This window comes from Bos grunniens, chromosome 1 (assembly GCF_055505025.1).
Source record: "Bos grunniens cultivar Pamir isolate PY7600 chromosome 1, Bosgru_T2T1.0, whole genome shotgun sequence".
NCBI classification, from domain to species: domain Eukaryota; kingdom Metazoa; phylum Chordata; class Mammalia; order Artiodactyla; family Bovidae; genus Bos; species Bos grunniens.
The window spans coordinates 122,327,903-122,348,752 of NC_141165.1; the positions used below are offsets into that span (position 1 = coordinate 122,327,903).

Here is a 20,850-nt window from a genome sequence, read left to right on the forward strand (position 1 = left end):
CCACTTTTTGAAAGGTATTTGGTAAAGGATACACTTATTTCCTCAGGAGGGAAGAGGTTTAATAATTATAGGTGCATTTTTATTTTGCAGTCATTTAATGAAATTGAATGACTAGGAGGTTGAATATTATGTAATGCTTAGTGACCTAAGAAAGTTTTAGAGTACCTTGTATGGTATAATCCAAGGGTCAGTAAAATTTTTCTGTAAATGGCCCGATAGGAATATTTAATGCATTGTGGGGATCACACTGTCTTTGTTGCCACTTCTCAACTTTGCTTTCATAATATAGAAGCTACCACAGACAAAAAATGAATAAATGATGTACCTATGCCCAATTAATCTTTGATGGACACTGAAATTTGAATTTTGTATGCTTTTTGTATGTCAATGAAAATGATACTTAGTTTTTTCATTCCTTCTTTCTCAACCATTTAAAATCCAGTCTTCCATTCTTAGCTCATGGATTATGTATAAACAGATGGTGGGCCTGATTTGGTCTATGGGTTATAGTTTGCTGACCTCTAGTATATATAGTCCCATGCAAATACTTTTTAATCTATCTATATACATACATATGCATGTATGTGCCTGAAAGTATATACCCCAACATATAATGGTCATTGCTGCTAGTAATTTGTGTGCAACATGAGCTTTGAAGTGAAACTGCCTGGTTTTATAAGCTTAGCTCTGTTCCTTGCTAGCTACAGAATTTGGGGCAAATTTTTAAATTGCTTGGTGCCTTTAATTTTTTATCTTTAAAATATGTCTCATTGGATGGTGTTGAGGATTAAGTAAGTTAATGAAGTTAAACATTTAAAAGATGTGCCCTGCACATAATAGATACAATATAAATTCTAGCTACAAAAGAGAAAGTGATCAGACCCTCATTCATTTTAGCTTTAAAAAATTTATTATCGAACAGTATTTCACCTATCATATACTTCAGCATGTTAAAGCCTACAATTCAGTGGGTTTTAGTATGTTGATGATGTTCTACAAGTATCTCTATATCTAATTATAAAGCATGTCTGTTACCTCCACAAGAAACCCATAACTGTAAGGAATCAGTCCCAATTTCCTCCTTTCACTATCCCCTGGAAATCACTAATCTACTTTCTGTTCCTATGGGTTTTTTTCACTGTGGAAATTTCACATATAGAGAGTCATACAGTATGTGGTCGTTTCTGTCTGCCTCCTTTCCCTTAGCCTGGGTTTTCAGGATTTGTCCATGTAGCATGTATAAGAACATCATTCCTTTTTGGGGTAGACATTAGTCCATTGTATGGATAGACCACATTTTGTGGGCTTCCCAGTTGGTGCTAACAGTGAAGAACCCACCTGCCAACGCAGGAGACATAAGAGAGATGGGTTTGATCCTTCCCTCAGTTGGAAACATCTCCTGGAGGAAGGCATGGCAGCATACTCCAGTATTTTTGCCTGGAGAGTTCCATGGACAGAGGAGCTTAGTGGGCTATTATCCATAGGGTGACAAAGAGTCAAACATGACTGAAGTGACTTAGCATGCACGTATGCCCCACATCTTGTGAATTATATATCAATTTTTTTTCCTACTTTTTGTCTAATAAGGATAGTGCTGTAATGGATACTCATGTACAAGTTTGTGGGTGAACATACATTTTTAATTTTCTTGGGTATGTACATACATACTAGAACTGTGGGGTTGAGAGAACCTCACTTTATTTTGATACCTATTTCTTAAAGATATAAAGAGAATATACTTTAACTGTAATTAATTTTTAAAATATTTATTACAGAATATTGTAATATAGTAATAAAATAGAGTTCTGAGGTTTGGTAGACAAAATTCTTCTCTAAGAATAAGGAGAGATAGTCCATCTTTTCTGAAGGGCCCAAGGTAAGGTGAGGAACACAGAATATAAAGAGATATTCACTTTCTGGGGCATGCAAGCACATAAATCCTTAAATTTTGCCTCAACCTGCCCTGGCCCTACTTTCGCTATCACTTATTGCTCCCTCTGTTGAACGGATATTACATAGAGATCTCTTGGAATGATCAGTGTGTTGATATAATCATAGAGCATCTCTGTCTTCCCTCCTTGTGCAAAATACCCTTCTTTACCAAAAGGCTGTTATCAAAATCTCACATAAAACTCTCCTCTTTTCCTTAGCAATCACAGAACTGGGTTCGGTTCCTTGAGAACAGTGGTTTCTAAATGTAATGAGAGGCTTAATTGAAAAACAGAAAGATTTTTGGTGAAATGAATTTGTTAACATTGCCTTCTCTGTACATCCCATTGAGATCAGAACTCAGTTTAGTATATAAAAGGCTATTATCCATTCTTTAGTAAAGAAACATTCTTTAGTAAAGAAACATCTTAAATTTTGCTTAATAGGAGATCTTCCACCTGACTTTCTTTTGGGCACATTTTGTTTTTAGCATACTTATGAACTTCTCATGGAATGCTCTTTGGGAAATGCTATTACTGTTTTTTCATCATAAAAACCATGTGGTTTTCAACTTCTGCTAGTAACTTTCACCTAACATGTAGCTACTGTGAAGAGGTATGGTTTAGAAAGCGTAGATGGGTTTGAAGAAAATACCTAGAAAGGTAAACTGAAGAAGAGAGGACTCAGGATATGGAGGATTAAATTCAGTAATCTCAGAGTGTTGTATGATATCCTTTGTATGTCAGGAAGAAGAGAGTTAAATGTGGAAATATTTGTGATTTTGATACAATGTATTATTAGATATGTATATATGAATGCAAGAATATCATGGTCAGATTTTTTAATGATGACATTAGGTAAATTCTGACTTACAATTCATCTTTTAGTGGCCATAACCAAAAAATGCATCTTATGGAAATGCTGTCATATTTTCTGTTATTAACAACAATTTCTCTTATGTAGGACATAAAATGTTGCATATTTCAGCCAGTTTTAATTGATTTTTCAAGTAAGATTTGTTAATGAGGTCTTTTTTTTTACTGAAATACAAAGTTGAATTTATTTGTAGGTTCCATTTCATCCACTGTATTTAAATTTACAGAAAGGAAAAAGAGTCATGCTTTGTGACTTTTTTCCTGTAAACACAAACTGCTCAGGGCTTGAGATGGTTTTCATCTCTAGATTCACAGATTTATTTTTCTTAGCATCCCTCATGTTATTTTAGCTCCAATTTTGTTATAATTTTTTTTTTTTTACTTTGAGGAGTGTCACAATAATTCTATATAAAATATACATAAACAGCTTAGAGTTGAGGCATACATGTTCTTTTGCTAATGTTCTTTTAGGTAGCTTAAAATTTAATAAACCAAACAATAGTCAATAATATTCTGTGGTATATCACAGGTTCAAGAAATCTGGAGATAAAAGAGAATTAACATATATTTATGTACTTTCTGGTTTTGCAAACATTTTGTCATATAAGCATTAACTGTGTGTGTGTAGCCTTGGGTGGCACTAGTGGTAAAGAACCCACCTGCCAGTGCAGGAGGCACTAACGTGACAGGTGTTCAATCCTTGGGTCTGGAAGATCCCCTTGAGGAGGGATGGCCACCCACTCCAGTATTCCTGCCTTGAGAATCCCATGGACAGAGGAGCCTGGAGGGCTATGGTCCATGGGGTCACAAAGAGTCAGACACAACTGAAGCGACTTAGCATGATGTGTGTGTGTGTGTGTGTGTGTGTGTGTCTGTGCGTGTGCATACAGTTGTCTCTGGCTCTTTGTGACCCAATGGACTATAGACTGCCAGGCTCCTTTGTCCTTTGAATTTTCCAGAATATTCCAGACAATAATGAATATACCTTCAGATATTGAAATCAAGATTACTTATGATAGAATGGGACAGAGTTCCTCCTAGACAGAGAAAAACTGTAACTGCAATAGTTAATAGATATGAAAATTTCTTGCTAAATGGGAGTTATGAAATTTTCCAGGAAAACTCAGGAAACTACTTTTCTAGTATTCTCACAAATTTTGAGGCATGTAGCAAATTATTTCTGAAGAGAGTTTCATACCGATGGGCTTGATTAACTTGGGTATAGATATACTCTGTTAAGAAAGAAACCTGGAAAAATATTTTTGAACTCCTAAATTGTGGTAGTGGATAGGGAGCATTGGACAACAATAGGGAAGTGAGAAGTTCACAAATGACCTTATCTTTTTTTTTTATTCTTCACAGACACTTTGTGTCTGAAAATATTATGAGTAAAATCACCTTAGTTTTCTGAATTTTTTGTGGTATAAGACCTGTAAACTACATATATTTGTATGTATAACTATAACTTTATAGTTATATTTATATATGTATATATATTTATACATATATATGCGGTGCTGTGCTTAGTCGCTCAGTCGTGTCCGAATCTTGTGACCCCACAGATTGTAGCCCACCATGCTCTTCTGTCCATGGGGATTTTCCAGGCAGGAATACCAGAATGGGTTGCTATGTCCTGCTCCAGGCGATCTTCCCAACCCAGTGATCAAGCCCAGATCTCCCGCATTGCAAGCAGATGCTTTACTGTCTGAGCCACCAGGGAAGCCCATATATATCAAGTTTAATCTGAATTTCTTATCTGAATATTTTGTGAAAAAGACATCTTTCATAAATGACAAAATGTATTTTAATGCAATCTAAATTGTAATTATTGCTCACAATTATTATATAGTGTTTCCTTAGAAATAAGCTAGTTAAATTACTTCTTTGCTTAGGATCAAGGTGGTCAACTTGCTTAATACTATATGGATGCTTTACATTGAAATCCATTAGAAATATAAATATCTTTGTTTTATCAGATGCAGGAAATAAAAGACCAGGGTAAAAATAGTTCACTTACTAGAGTAGCAAATGGACAAGCAGTTTCTGTCTATGAAAGAGAAATGGATATCAAGTTACCACTTGCTCTTTCATCTAGCCTGTAAGTTACCATCTCTCTAGATCACATCTCAAAACCATGCTTTCTTGAAGGTGGGTCTGGTGCTGTCAAGCCTGGGCAAAACTTAAGCATGAAAGTTCTCAGAATAACCTTGCTAAGCTATTTTAACATCTCATTTTAAAATGTCACAAATTTTGGTATTTGGATCACGAAGGATATCAAAATCATGGAGCTTTGCATAAAATAACCTCTTTGAATTTGCATAAAATAACCTCTTTGAATTTGTTTCTCTCTATAGATATTTACATTAGATGCTTCTAAAGATATTTATATTAGATGTTTCTCTCTATAGACATTTACATTTACGAAAAAAGACTAAAGGAAACCTAAGACATTTGAATATTTACCTGATAACATAATACTCCAATTACAAGCTTTACAGTGAAAGAGAGATGTATTAAATTTGGAGAGAAATCATCTCAGTTCAGTTCAGTTCAGTTCAGTCGCTCAGTCATGTTCGACTCTTTGCAACTCCATGAACCGTGGCACACCAGGCCTCCCTGTCCATCACCAACTCCCAGAGTCCACCCAAACCCATGTCCATTGAGTCGGTGATGCCATCCAACCATCTCATACTCTGTCGTCCCCTTCTTCTCCTGCCCTCAATCTTTCCCTGCATTAGGGTCTTTTCAAATGAGTCAGCTCTTTGTATCAGGTGGCCAAAGTATTGGAGTTTCAGCTTCAACATCAGTCCTTCCAATGAACACTCAGGACTGATCTCCTTTAGGATGGACTGGTTAGAATCCTTGCAGTCCCAGGGACTCACAAGAGTCTTCTCCAACACCACAGTTCAAAAGCATCAATTCTTTGGTGCTCAGATTTCTTTACAGTCCAACTCTCACATCCATACATGACCACTGGAAAAACCATAGCCTTGACTAGATGGACCTTTGTTGACAAAGTAATGCCCCTGCTTTTTAATATACTGTCTAGGTTGGTCATAGCTTTCCTTCCAAGGAGTAAGTGTCTTTTAATTTCATGGCTGCAGTCACCACCTGCAGTGATTTTGGAGCCGAGAAAGACAGTCAGCCACTGTTTCCATTGTTTCTCCATCTATTTTCCATGAAGTGATGGGAATCATCTAGAGCCACAGTAATCATTAACAGGATAGTATTAATTATATAAAAATATTAAAGCACTAAGACAGTTTTCAGTATAAAGAAGAGAGTGCATTAAAGCAACATATATGATAAAGGCTCAACTAAAAGCCATGTCACTCCTTCCTACTTTACCAGTTCTTTGGAGCATAGTTATTACTCATTTAATACGTTTATGAAGGTTGTGGGGTTGGTGATTTATTGTAATCTTTCCTAACATTATTAATGATTTTTACAAATAAGGAAATTAATGAATTTTATTTAATAGTGTCATAAAATAGAATAGACAGAGAAGCTTACTTCTAATCATTTGATTTCAGCAGGGAGACACATTAAATGGTTTTTTAATATAGAAGCCAGCCCTAGAACTATGTGATTTTTCAGTGACAGCTGTGCTGGTCGATAGAGATTTACAGATTTCTGGATACTTACCTTGAAGGCATTATCTTAATTAGGATAACTAAAGTGTCACAAAGAAATAGTTGTGGATTAAAGAAAATACTAGGAAGAATATTTGTAAACTAATACTTCCTGTGGACTTTTACTATTTTTTTGACAGTTTATTATGACCTGATAACATAAAGACTCTAGTAATTAACAGCTGATTGTGCCACTCTTTCTGCAAACCTTTGTTTTTCTTTTGGCCTGTGGCATAAGCCTATTTTCCACTGAAAGGAAAAAAAAAAACCCGAAAGTATGTTACAGTATTTACACACTCTTGAATGGTATTAGCTGTATAAGGCACATGTCCAGAATGACAGTTCCGTGACCAGAAGGGTAATGGAAACCGTCTTTGAGATGCATGTAGAATGCCAGTAGATCCCAGCCAGAGAGTGAGATCTGCATTAAAAGTAGCAGGATGGTGAATCAGAGGGAGAAATACATTCCAGAGCACTGCTGTCAGTTTCCAGCATCCAGGGCTAGATTCTGCAGGACCTTAATGAAACTCCCCTGCTCTCCCAGAGTGCTGTAGATCTTCCCATTCTCCATCCTGGCCCTTCATCCAGAGGGGTGTGTGTGTGTGTGCATGTGTGTGTGTGCGTGTGCGCTTAGGCATGTCCTACTCTCTGCGACCCCATGGAGTCTCCTCTGTCTATAGCATTTCCCAGGCAAGAATATTGGAGTGGCACTGACATTTCCTACTCCAGGGGATCTCCCGGATGCAGGGATCAAACCCATGTCTCTTGAATTTCCTGCACTGGCAGGTTGATTGTTTACCATGGAGCCACCTGGGAAGCCCATCCTTAGGATGGTGCCATAATGTTACAATGCCCAAAGCATGGAGGTTTCTTCTCAGAGATTCTCTTCCAATCTTACAGGACAAATGCAGACACATTCTGAGAGAATTCTGAATGTTTTAAGGTGCATTTGTATAATACAAATAAATGCCTGTGTGTGTGTGTGTGTGTGTAAATCCTTGTAAAAGACATCTTGGTTAAGGGAAAATGCTATTTTCATATATTGCTGTTACAAAATTAGAGAAGTGTAAGTTTTTTTTTTAAGTAAACTGAAATATGTACTACAGTTAAAAATTCTCCTAAATTTTGACCCAGCATTGACTCCTCTTGTGAGTCTGTACCACACAAATATAAGCAGCAGCATGCGAGGACAGGTACAAAAATGTTTATTGTAACAATGTTCATAATATCTCGGAAGTGGAATCAAGTGATTGCCATTAAGAGGGGATCTATGAGTGAAGCACGTTTTGTGTGATGCTGCTGACTGAAAAAAAAAGATGAAGAAGCACATTTAGATGCCCTTTTCTTAAAAGGACTTTTTGATATGGACCGCTTTTAAAGTCTTTATTGAATTTGTTACAATACTGCTTCTGTTTTATGTTTTGGTTTTTTGGCTCCAAGGAATCTTGGGATCAGGGACCCAACCTGCAAACCCTTCATTGAGAGGCAAAGTCTTAACCACTGGACCACCAAGGAAAACCCTATATGCCTTTTTTTTTTTTTGGAAAAAACAGATGGCAAGAAATCCTGTATGTGTATTTATGCATTTCAATGAAAGCAGAGAAGACTAGTTTGTTAATTTGTGTTTCCTTTTGGGACTGAAGGTATTGTTGTCACTAATGTGGTTTAAGGAGGAGAGAAGGAGAAATTTATAAGAGAAAAATATGTTTGAGTGTGTGTGCCTATGTGTATTCCTGTGTATATATGAGAAAGAGACAAGGAAAAAGGAGAAATATTGATTTTTATGAATAACTTACTCTTCCTCCAAAACTTAGGGAGCTAAGATGAAGAATTGATGGTAAAATGATGGTAAATGTATAGGGAACATTAATCTTTGCAATGTTTATGGAAAAAGCAGAGGGCCGAAAAATAGATTCCTGGACCTGTATTCTATTTTAGCTATATTGTGCTGAGCAAATCTCAAAATCTCTCCACTCTTCTTTCTTAGATGCAAAATAGAGATGATACTTCCTACTCTGACACAACCAGGAGATTCCAATGCACTAATGCACATGGCTGTGTTTTCTAGATTGTGACATATAGTGCAGAACTAAAGTTCTCGTTATTCTTCCTACGTATGGTACATTTCAAACAGAAACACAAAGTCACACTGGACATGTGAGGCATCATGCATGATAGAGACACAAACTTTAAATTCTTCCATCACTTCCTGTTTCTAGTTCAATTTATTTCTGTTCTTGAAGAATAGCTGTAATATTTGTCAGAGCCAAATTTCCCAGTAGTGGTGTCAGCTGGTGTTGGCCATACAATGAAAACCAGGTACTTTTATATTATTGGGCAGATTATAAGAAAAGGGAAGACAAAGAATCAAGTAAATAAGGATTTGAAGGGTCATCAGAATATTTTCACATTTTAAAATATAGTTTTCTCCATCTGGAACTCTCTACCAAGTGGTTCTGTTCAGTTCAATTCAGTTGTTCAGTAATGCCTGACTCTTTGCGACCCCACAGACTACAGCACACCAGGCCTCCCTGTCCATCACCAACTCCCGGAGTTTACTCAAACTCATGTCCATTGAGTCGATGATGCCATCCAACCATCTCATCCTCTCTCATCCCCTTCTCCTGCCTTCAATCTTTCCCAGCATCAGGGTCTTTTCAAATGAGTCAGCTCTTCATATCAGGTGGCCAAAGTATTGAAGTTTCAGCTTCAATGAATATCCCAATGAATCAGATCAGATCAGTTGCTCAGTCGTGTCCAACTCTTTGCGACCCCATGAATCACAGCATGCCAGGCCTCCCTGTCCATCACCAACTCCCGGAGTTCACTCAGACTCACGTCCATCGAGTCAGTGATGCCATCCAGCCATTTCATCCTCTGTCATCCCCTTCTCCTCTTGCCCCCAATCCCTCCCAGCATCAGTCTTTTCCAATGAGTCAACTCTTCCCATGAGGTGGCCAAAGTACTGGAGTTTCAGCTTTAGCATCATTCCTTCCAAAGAAATCCCAGGGTTGATCTCCTTCAGAATGGACTGGTTGGATCTCCTTGCAGTCCAAGGGACTCTCAAGAGTCTTCTCCAACACCACAGTTCAAAAGCATCAATTCTTCAGCGATCAGCTTTCTTAATAGTCCAACTCTTACATCCATATGTGACTACTGGAAAAACCATAGCCTTGACTAGACGGACCTTTGTTGGCAAAGTAATATCTCTACTTTTTAAAATGCTGTCTAGGTTGGTCATAACTTTCCTTCCAAGGAGTAAGCATCTTTTAATTTCATGGCTGCAAGTCACCATCTTCAGTGATTTTGGAGCCCCCCAAAATAAAGTCAGCCACTGTTTCCCCATCTATTTGCTATGAAGTGATGGGACCGGATGCCATGATCTTAGTTTTCTGAATGTTGTGCTTTAAGCCAAATTTTTCACTCTCCTCTTTCATTTTCATCAAGAGGCTCTTTAGTTCTTCTTCACTTTCTGCAATAAAGGTGATGAGAGATTACTAAAAAATATATCCTATCTCACTATGATTATGGATTGTTGGGATATTTGTTCTTGTCACTCATAGACTGAAAGGAAATTTTATGTGCAGAACAAGGAAGTTAGACTATGCATGTAGTTAAATTCACTGAAACTCCATTAATAAAATATTCGCTATCTTCAAAAGTTGTGAGTAAAATGTGTTCTTTTTCCATTCTAGTATTAATTTTATAAACAAGTTTCTATGGGTAGCTATATAAATTGGATGGCATCCCTTGCTTTCTGAAATGTTTTCTTAAAAATTGCAAGCAAATGTGTGCTGCACAGTTTTCTTTTGTTTTCTTGAAGGAGTTGTCATCAACTCCCTGTCATTGGGATTGGCGATTTTGTCAAAGTACACAATGTCTTCCCGAGAGAAGCTTATTTGCTTGCCTAGGAGGGGAGCTATAGAGGTTGAAAAACTGTTTAATTATCACATGATTCCAAATAAATAACCACTCTAAGAATTAAAAGGCTTGTTTCAGAGGTCAGCATATTTCATATCAGCAAATTATCTTTTCATTACTGCTTCCCTATTTACTGTATCACATATAGCAGTACATCTAAAAGAACCAGCTCCTATGACAAAATCTGTTTTGTAACTTGTATCCAGGCAATTTTACATTAATTTTGAATTAGCCTACAAAGATTCTATACAAAATTTTATGTGGCTGGTGAATTGACAGGTTCTTTTTATTCACTTTCTGGCTAACTCTTCTCTTATTCTATTTATCAACAATATAGTGTTTCACAAACAGTTGTCTGTGGCCAACATGTTCTGAATTCCTTGGCAAAAAGATGACCAAAAAAATTCTTGCAAGAGACAGATGAAAGGCCAAAATATGCCATTTGTTTGTTTGTTTGTTTGGTTGGTTACAGCCTGATATACTAGGGATTTAATTTTTGTCGACCACAAGCATGCGTTATAATGCTTATTTTCATAGCTGCCTTGTTTGAGCACTATCAGATGACACTTAGCATCTTCACAGTCATTGAAACCCTATTTATGTTTGCTTGGATTGGACAGAGGTTTCTGGAATATGTCAGAGAGCACGCTTGTGTTCATGCCACAGAGAAGTGAGATGAAAAATTACTGATGTCAGTGAAGAATTGATCTATATGCAACATGTCTCATTCTTACTGAATATTTTCCAATATGGTTTGATTTAATGGGGGGGAATGATTACTTAAACTAAGTAGGCATAAAAGATACATTGTACTTCTGCAGTTAAAATGTGAGAGTCCTTAACTAACTCATAGTTTCAGGTAGAATACTTGCTGTGTTGTGTCCTTAATTAAGGTTTTATGGATAAGTAGTGGATCCAGATTACCTCTGCCTCTGGTTGGATTATCTATTTTCTGGATCGTAAAGCTGTCACTGCATAACCTAGAAACCTTTTTAAAGATGCATGTTTGGCTGCATTTGTTATCCAGCAGATGTCTGGATAGTTAGAATCTCTTGAGAGTATTATAACTTGTGGTTTCAGTTACAATAAATGATCTAGGCATTTCTTTTTTTTTCTTTTTTGGTCTTGTTCCTCTCCAGTTCTGGGGGAAAGTCTGTAGAAGAAATTACAGAAGGTATTTTATTTCACTCTTCCCCATTCCTTTTTTCCTTTATTCTTTGTCTCTATCTTCAAAGTTACTTTTTATCTGCTTTTGAAATTGAGGTCACTGACTTGGTGAGCAGTGTCTACACACCATATTGTGCCTCCTGGGCCCCAGCTTCTCTCAGCCAAGAGCTTATCACACTGACATTCATGTTTTGAGCATGGTAAATTGGTGGTATGATCAAGAACTCTACTCAGTGCTCTGTGGTGACCTAAATGGAAAGGAAATTCAAAAGAGTGGATAATGTATATGTATACCTGATTCACTTGCTGAACAGCAGAAGCTAATACAACATTGTAAAGCAACTATACTCCAATAAAAGTTTAAAAAAAAAAAACACAAAGAACAACAATAACAAAAGATCTATCAACTCTATGATTTGTATTTTATATTTGTCCTAAAGGTCAATTGTAGAATGACTAGTTCAGATTTGTAATTACATATCCTGATGCTTAAAGTACTTGCCAGTTCCCTCCTAGCTGAGCATTTGAAGTGCAGGAATCTGAGGAAATGGATATCAGTAAGGGCAAAAGTTGGAGAGTCAGTGCACGAGTTTGTGGTTTTGGAGGGAGGAGGGTTCTGAGAGGGCAGACAGACTATGTGCCTGCCGCTTGGGCCAAGAGCAGAGGGAGACACCTTGCCACTGAACTGCTAGTCACCTGCAATCTTGGCCTCAGGTGTGTGGGTCCCATGCTTCTTCCAATAATGTAATAAATTATGGTCTACCAGTAACATCAAGTTCAATGGGCTTTAAATTTCTCCTTCTCTTTTGAATCTGAATTAAAGAGATTTTGACAGGTTTAGACAGCTTTCACCTCACTGTTTCTGACAAGACTACTACGTGGACATTTTAAGACAATTCTAAATGTACCTAGGAAAATACCTCTACACACTGAGAACGCTCCCTCTGCTAACAAATGATTATGCATTCATAGTTAGGTATCTTTTGTCATTGTTTTAGTGTGTAAGAGTTGTAATGATACTTGGATAATTGTAATTGAGTTTAACAATAAGTTTAATCCTTGGTCTGGTTCAAGAATACATTCTTGTTTGTGATGACTTTTAAAATAATTATTGTCCAAAGTTTAGGTAGTAAGTATGGAGGTATTTAGTGCTCATTAAATTGGCCAAAAATGTGTGTGATACATGAAAAAAACTACTAATATACCTAATATACAAAAGGCATTTAGAAATCAATGAGGAAATTATTTTGTTATTAATCAAAGCATAGAAAGTCAGCCAAAAGATAAAACACAGAGGAAGGAATACTAAATCACATAATGTTCAGCTTCACAAGAACTGAAGGAAATGCAAATTGAAACACTTAGATACATTGAATCTATAATAATGATAATAGTAAAAATATGAATATTGATGCAAACTACTGAAACATTTACCACTCACCATGAATTATGTAAGTGTTTATGTAAGTGTAAATATTTTTATACACTTGGGTTCAGTGATTATACAAATGTATATTCAGGAAGCTATCTCACCTACCAAAATAGTCACATAAGTAACAAATATATTTTTATACACACACACACTGTGTGTGTGTATATATTCAAATTATGCATATCTATATAGAACTGAGTAATTTATGGTATAGGGAAGAATGAATAATGTGCATATTGAAGAATTAATATTCTTCAAAAGAGTTGATCGACATATCCTGACATGAAATGGTTTTGAAAGTCAATATTGCTGGTGAAATAAGCATTGTTGTCACATAGGATATATGTGGTGTATGTACGTACATCTGAAGTATACTCAGCAAGTTGTGTGATGACAGGGTACATTATATAGAACTTTTACTTTCTAAATACTTCATAACTTGATCTTTAAACAACAAATCTATGATATTTTGAGGGTTTTTTTTTTTTTTTTTGAAGTTTGAAAAACAAATGAAGGGACTTCTTCCTGATGCTTAAACATGATTTATCTTGATATTTACCTGCAATGAAATCAGTTCCCAAATTGAATAGCTTTCCACTCTTATTTTTACCCCTTCATTAGTGTTAAGGTACTATCCCCATTTAGATCTTATTTAAACATTCTTCATTAGTGTTTAAACTGATTGCCCAGATGCTCAGACAAATGAAGTTGTATGATAATTGTCAGTGATAATTTTATAAAGTAGAAGAAGATAATGTGACTGTCTCTCACATCACATAGTTTGTTATTTTGCAGTGTGTCGGTGTTAGATGTTAGGCTGTTGGTGAAGGCTGGGTATTTTGATATAGCAGCCAATACAGCACTGTGTATATTTGTATTTGTGATAATTATGGCTTTTCTCTATTAAAGCAAGGATGAAGCAGGTATTCATGTTTTAAACGTGGAAATAAACCACCAGCGTCTTTTAATATCAGTTCAGTTCAGGTCAGTAGCTCAGTCGTGTCCAGCTCTTTGTGACCCCATGAATTGGAGCACGCCAGGCCTCCCTGTCCATCACCAACTCCTGGAGTTCACTCAGACTCACATCCATCGAGTTGGTGATGCCATCCAGCCATCTCATCCCCTGTCATCTCCTTCTCCTCCTACCCACAATCCCTCCCAGCATCAGAGTCTTTTCCAATGAGTCAACTCTTCGCATGAGGTGGCCAAAGTACTGGAGTTTCAGCTTGAGCATCATTCCTTCCAAAGAACACCCAGGACTGATCTCCTTCAGAATGGACTGGTTGGATCTCCTTGCAGTCTTTTAATATAGTATCAAGCATTTTGATCCACAGGGGTTTTCTGGATGCCTAATATCTATGAAACTAAATATTTCGTTTCAGTATTTTCTTTACTTTTCAGCCATTAAATATTCCACCTGCACATCCAGGTTTTATGTTCCTATTTTTCTTCTCTTTTTATCAACAGCATATTCACCACTGCATGGTTACCACATTACCTCTTTTATCTCCAGCAATAAAATTAATTGGAATCATATTAAAGTTACTTAAGAGTGATAGTGATGTTGTCAAGGGATTATTCTTCTTTTGAAGTAGGATATGCTTTTCTAGTGGATATGACTGATGATCACATGGTCCTAAAACTCAGATGTGCTGGAGTATAACATTTTCAGTAAGCCAGTTTATTATTTACTTCTACCCAATAGCAGAAAAGTTAGCTTTTCAATTCATTTTCTCTAAATTTATTTTATTCAAGTATAGTTGATTTACAGTGTTGTTAATTTTTGCTATACAGCAAAGTGACCAAGTTGTATATACATTCTTTTTCATATTCATTTCCATTACGGTTTATCAGAGGATATTGATTATAGTTCCCTGTGTAATAATTACTTCACCAATTCTAAGTATTTGTAGTCCAGCCCAATGATTTCTTCATTGCCCAGTTTAAAACACTGTTCCACTTCTAGGTGAATCCTCTTCTCAGATGCTTCCCTCACTCTCTCCCTAGGGATTGCCTCTGTTTTCCTGTTAGTCATATGGTGAACATTGTTGATTAAGTGGTTGCTGTCTCTTCTTAGCTTTGTCATTTCATTCTTATCTTGCTTTTGTTTGCAAACATATCCCCTTCCCCACCATTTCTCTGTGCATTCCCCATACAGTGCTCCACTGATGACTACGTCATTCGGCTTCCTAAAGTTTGTGATGCCTCTGAGGTGCTCAGCTAGGGTGGCTCATATCATTTTTTCTGCCATGGGGTACCCACATCACAGCTATGGGATAAAGAGGCAGGCCTGCCAGAAATCTCTCTGAAGCAACTTCTGTATCTTTGTTTGAGGAGCCCATGAGAACTTTAAGATTTTTTTTGTCATCAGACACCTAGGACTTGAAGGAAACAAGGGAGGGGGAAGTTTCTAGGCTTTCTCTGCTTAGGCACACCCTGCTGCCATCTCCACTTCCTTATTCCCAGAGGTCTTTTGCAAGAGAAGAAATCTGTGAAGCAATAAGCTCCCAAAAATTTCAGCTAGAAAATGAGTTACAATGCCTTGTTACATAGATTCTTCAAATTTTAAAGGGAAATCCAAATATGATTTCTTTTAACCAAAACTTCTAAAGGAGATCAGTCCTGGGTGTTCTTTGGAAGGAATGATGCTCAAGCTGAAACTCCAGTACTTTGGCCACCTCATGCGAAGAGTTGACTCATAGGAAAAGACTCTGATGCTGGGAGGGATTGGGGGCAGGAGGAAAAGGGGACGACAGAGGATGAGATGGCTGGATGGCATCACCGACTTGATGGACGTGAGTTTGAGTGAACTCTGGGAGTTGGTGATGGACAGGGAGGCCTGGTGTGCTGCGATTCAGGGGGTTGCAAAGAGTCGGACGCGACTGAGCGACTGAACTGAACTGAACTGAGCCAAAACTTCTTTCCTACTCCTAAGTATTCAATGTATCTTTCCTATGTTTGTACTTCGGTTTTTCTATTCCTGGATTTGGTTTTTCTTTTTTCTTTTGATGGTCAGGTGGTGATGGTATTGGAACTGAAGCGAGGAACTGGGTCTGTGGGCTTGTGTTTTCTTTCAGGTTTATCTCCTGACTTGATCTCAGACTCTCAAACTCTGAAGTGAACAGTGTGATATCTTTGTTCTTTGGTCCCATTTCTGACAAACACCTGATGAGTCAGATGGCCACCCTACGTCTTCAGTTTTCATACTGTGGCAGTTTATTTGGGTGGGGGCAGGGAGGCGTGGTTACACATCTATTCATACAACATGTCCTATTACACGATCTGGAGTATAACAAAGGACTGTGTAATCATCTTCTGTGACTTAGAAAAACTTTGCAAATGTATAGTTTAAAAAAAACACAGTTATTTTATTAACACTGGTATCAGTTCTGATAAATCAGGGTGTTTCTAAATAGTGCAAAAATCAATATTTAAAATGTATTGACTTTTCTTGGAATTGATTTAATGAAAGGATTTTGACTCCAGGAGTTGCCAGAATACAGGCTGGTGTCACAACCTACAGACAATATAATCCACAAAAGGAGAGCCATATACATTGTGGTTAAAACTATTGACTCTGATATCAAACCACAAACATTCAGTCCTGGTTCTACCACATAATAATTGGCATAACCTCTCTTACTCTCACTTTTCTTATTTGTAAAATGAATATATATATCCAGTATATACATAGCGTGATTGGAAGCATTAAATATTTCACATAAAATAGCACAATGTCTAGTGTGTTCAGCCCTAAGAAAGTGTTTGCTAACATTATCATTGTGATGTTTATTTTACTTTCACTGAAAATATCACAGAGTAAACAACCTAAAACAGAGTTACTAATATCAAGAGATAAACATGGGTGATTTCAGCAAGCCAGTAAGTAGATTTCAAAATGTGTTGTAAACTAATTTCATATAGGTTAGAGTTTGAGGAATGAGAAGCAAAAAAAAAAAAAAAAAGCATGAATAGTAGCAAAATAATAGTAGAGTGTTTTATGTTCTTGTAAGAAAATTTGGGGAACCCCCAAGTATCTGTAGATCATGTAAGGATCATGGATTAAAGATTTATGCATCCAGTCCCATCACTTCATGGCAAATGGAAGGGGAAAAAGTGGACAGGTTTTCTTTTCTTGGGCTCTAAAATCACTGTGGGGGCTTCCCTCGTGGCTCAGCAGTAAGAATCCACCTGCAATACAGGAGACACAGAAGACTTGAGTTTGATTCCTGGGTTGGGAATATCCCGGGGAGGAGGGCATGACAACTCCCTCCAGTATTCTTGCCTGGAGAATCCCATGGACAGAGGAGCCTGGCAGGCTATAGCCCATAGCGTTGCAAAGAGTTGGACATGACTAAAGCAACTGGAGCACAAAATCACTGTAGACTGTGACTGCAGCCATGAAATCAAAAGATCATTACTCCTTGGAAGGAAAGCTATGAAAAAACCTAGACAGCATACTAAAAAGAAAATACATCACTTTGCCAACAAAGGTCTGTACAGTCAAAAGTATGGTTTTTACAGAAGTCATGTGTAAATGTGAAAGCTGGACCACAAAGAAGGCTGAGCACTGAAGAATTGATGCTTTCGAACTGTGGTGTTGGAGATGACTCTTGAGAGTCCCTTGGACTGCAAGGAGGTCAAATCAGTCAATCCTAAAGGAAATCAACTCTGAATATTGATTGGAAGGACTGGTGCTAAAGCTGAAACTCCAATAGTTTGGCCACGTGACGTGAAGAGCTGACTCATTGGAATAGACTCTGATGTTGGGAACGTTTGAAAGCAAAGGTGAAGCGGGGTGGCAGAGGGTGATGTGGTTAGATAGCATCACTGACTGAATGGACATGAATTTGAGCAAACTCCAGGAGATTGTGGAGGACAGAGGATTCTGGCATGCTACAGTTCATGGGGTTAAAAAGAGTGGGACATGTCTTAGTGACTGAACAACAACAAGACCACATTAAGAATCATGAGTTAATGATTTTGTCTCCTTTCACCACTGGGAAAACTCAGTGTACTGACTGATTCTTAAATATTTTAATCTTCCTTCAACAAGTGTTTAACAAGAAAAATCATATCCCTGTTACAACTTACTAGTAGTAGAGTCTTTTGTCTGTGGTTGTTCCTTTTCTTTATATTTACTTTGAAATTTACAGGTATGGATACTTGGTAATCAAAGGAAAAGTTGTATTTATGTCCCATCAATGAGAAGAAATTAAGCCAAAAGGACAACATTAGCCATTTAATATGTTGTAGGCCATAGGTGAACTGAGTTTTTTAAGGTTTGCTTTGGAGTAATGCAGACTTGGAAACACAGTTGAAGAGCAAGAGTTATTCCAACCATTAACTCTGATTAGAATATTTAGGACTATGTTAAGTAACATAATTCTTGTCCACAGAAAAAGGCTAACATGATTTTGGTGGAGTCATCTCTTTGCAAACTAGGGATTGCTTTTATTTAAGAAGAAAAAAAGACACTCAAACCACTTGATGATTCCAACACTATTCATGACTTGCAGTGCTGACATTCTATAGATTGATGGGGTCTTCAAGTGTGGAAAATACTGAGTCATACAGAAGATGAGACGTTTTAATAATGAAAAAAATATTTATGCAGTCAGCAGATTGTCGGTTAAGGTGGTTTAGATTATAAAAGTCACCCAACGGAGACTTTGTCAGGTTGCAAATTATTCTGACCACAAAATTATTTGAAACTGAATAAAGCAAACTTAGAGTGAGTTGATATGCCCCAGATCCTTTTTATTTTTTGTCTTCCTCCTCCTCTTCTTTTGAAATGGGAAAGGGAAACTGTGGCCTGTCTGTCTAAACATAATGCTAGTACACGAGATAAAACATAAGACGGCACCAATCATTTGGCATTCAGAAAGAGCTGATTTTTCCCAGTATACAAATGCTATAAAACCAAAGATCGTGCCTTGTGGTTCTATGAGGTGCTTCTTTGACTCCTTTTTGTTCTTTTTCATTTTATGTAATTTGTTTAGTATAGTGTCTTAATGACTCCCATAATGACTGACTAATTGTATCTGTTTTGTAATGACATCCATTGCTTTACACAATTATTTGACAAGTTGAAAGACAAGAAATAAAATCACTACAGATGCTTTAGTGGGGCTTTTCTGGTGGCTCAAATGGTAAAGAATCTGCTCACAATGTGAGAGGCCTGGGTTCGATCCCTGGGTTGGGAAGATCTTCCAGAGAAGGAAATGGCTACCCACTCCAGTATTCTTGCCTGGAGAATTCCATGGACAGAGGAGCCTAGCGGACTACAGTCGATGGGGTCACAAAGAGTTGGACATGACTGAATGCACACACACAAATATTTTCTGAAAGAAGAGGCAATAAAAATAAGTAAATTTAGTTCACTGCCTTAGTCCAAAAGTATCATCTGATGTTTGCTGAAAAGTGTTAACTGAAACGCTGCCTAAATACGCCCTAGAGATTAGTTGTATCCTTTTTTTCCCATGTCAGTAACTTTTGATATTAGAAATAAGAAAGCTTCATTTATATTATTTTATTTATTATTCATACCTACTCTAGTAAGATAAAGGCCACAGTAAAGAATGTGTACTGTGCTAATGGCACTGCTCCAGTCTAGAGTTTTCTTGGTCACTTAGTATTGGTTGGCTTTTTGAAACTTGTGAGCTCAGTTGCCACTTTGGTTTCTGTATCTAGTGTATTGTAGAAAATGCCCAGTCTCAAGTGCTACACATATTGATACTTTTCTATTTCTCACACCTTTTCTAGGTCTACAGCATCAAGACAAGGGCAAGGAATCACCGTGGTACTGAAACACACAGTATTATCAAGTTAAATTGGAGCATGAATCCATGGTCCCACTGGGAAAAGATGCTGCCAGGGACTGTCATTCTGCAGTGGGACATATTAAATGTGGAAGGAAAAGAGGAAGTGCTATCCAGCTGACTTTGGTTTGGAGCCTTTTCTTGAGAAAGCAGAATGAGTCCTAGACATTGAAGAAAAGCATTTTTGTTTATTTCTTTCCCTCATCTGAGCCTTTGCCAACTGTGCAACTCTCTCTCTTTCTTTTTCTTTTTGTCTTGCTTTTATCAATATATGGTTTAATTTTTGGTTTGACTTTTTTTTTTCCTTCTTTTTGAACCAGTTACCTTGTCAGGAAAAGATGAACCACAAAGAAAATGTTCATTCTTTCAGGAACACAATTTTGTATTTCTATGTTCTTCTATTTTTGTAAAAATACAGGAAGTTTGATTTAGCATTGATGGGCTATTTTTGAGGGATTTTTTTTAATATTGTAAAAATTGTTAAGTTCTGTTTAAAGAACTTGCTCTCAGAGAAGCACTGGCTAAAGTGTTTAAAATGCTTGTCTCTAAGATGTCTGTGATATGCTCTGTGCTCTAAGTTACCTCAAATGTTTGATAGTTTCTCCTTTTTGCGAAAGTAGCACCATAGCCAAACCAATATAGTATTGTTTTACATTAAGTCTCAGTGAAGATTTAATTCCATGATAGCTTACTTAGCTCTGAGTTACGTGTGTAGCTTGAAAAGGAAGTTTTTTAATGATCACACTAAATAAAAGCTATTCATTACTTTGATTTCTCCCAAAGACTGCTTGGAGGTTGACTAAGAAAGTTTTCATAAACTTTGGATTAGATGGAGAATTATCTTTGTAGTCCATCCAACTTTGATAAAATGGAACCAGAATTTACAACCAACTACTGGAGAAAAAAAAAACAAAAACATTTAACCATGCTATCTTTGAGTGCCAGTGACTTATTTTTCTTGTTTATAATGATTAATTCATGACAATTTTAGTCATATTTTAAGTGAGTTTTGCCTGAAGATAGTTTGAAAGGATTCTATTTGGGAAAGTACTAGACACATGACAAAACCTTTC

The 20,850-nt window shown here is 37.0% G+C and overlaps 1 protein-coding gene across 7 annotated transcripts in view; it reads left to right on the plus strand.

The window, feature by feature from the left end:
• The window catches only part of VGLL3 (vestigial like family member 3), a 49,974-nt gene extending 29,759 nt beyond the window's left edge, over positions 1-20,215 (plus strand). For all 7 annotated transcript variants that reach the window (XM_086321735.1, XM_086321779.1, XM_086321744.1 and 4 more), the window contains one exon: positions 19,722-20,215. In XM_086321735.1, the coding sequence (XP_086177861.1) occupies positions 19,722-19,765 (44 nt within the window). In that variant the 3' untranslated portion in view covers positions 19,766-20,215. The remainder of the gene's footprint in view (positions 1-19,721) is intronic.
• The last annotated feature ends 635 nt before the right edge of the window (positions 20,216-20,850 follow it).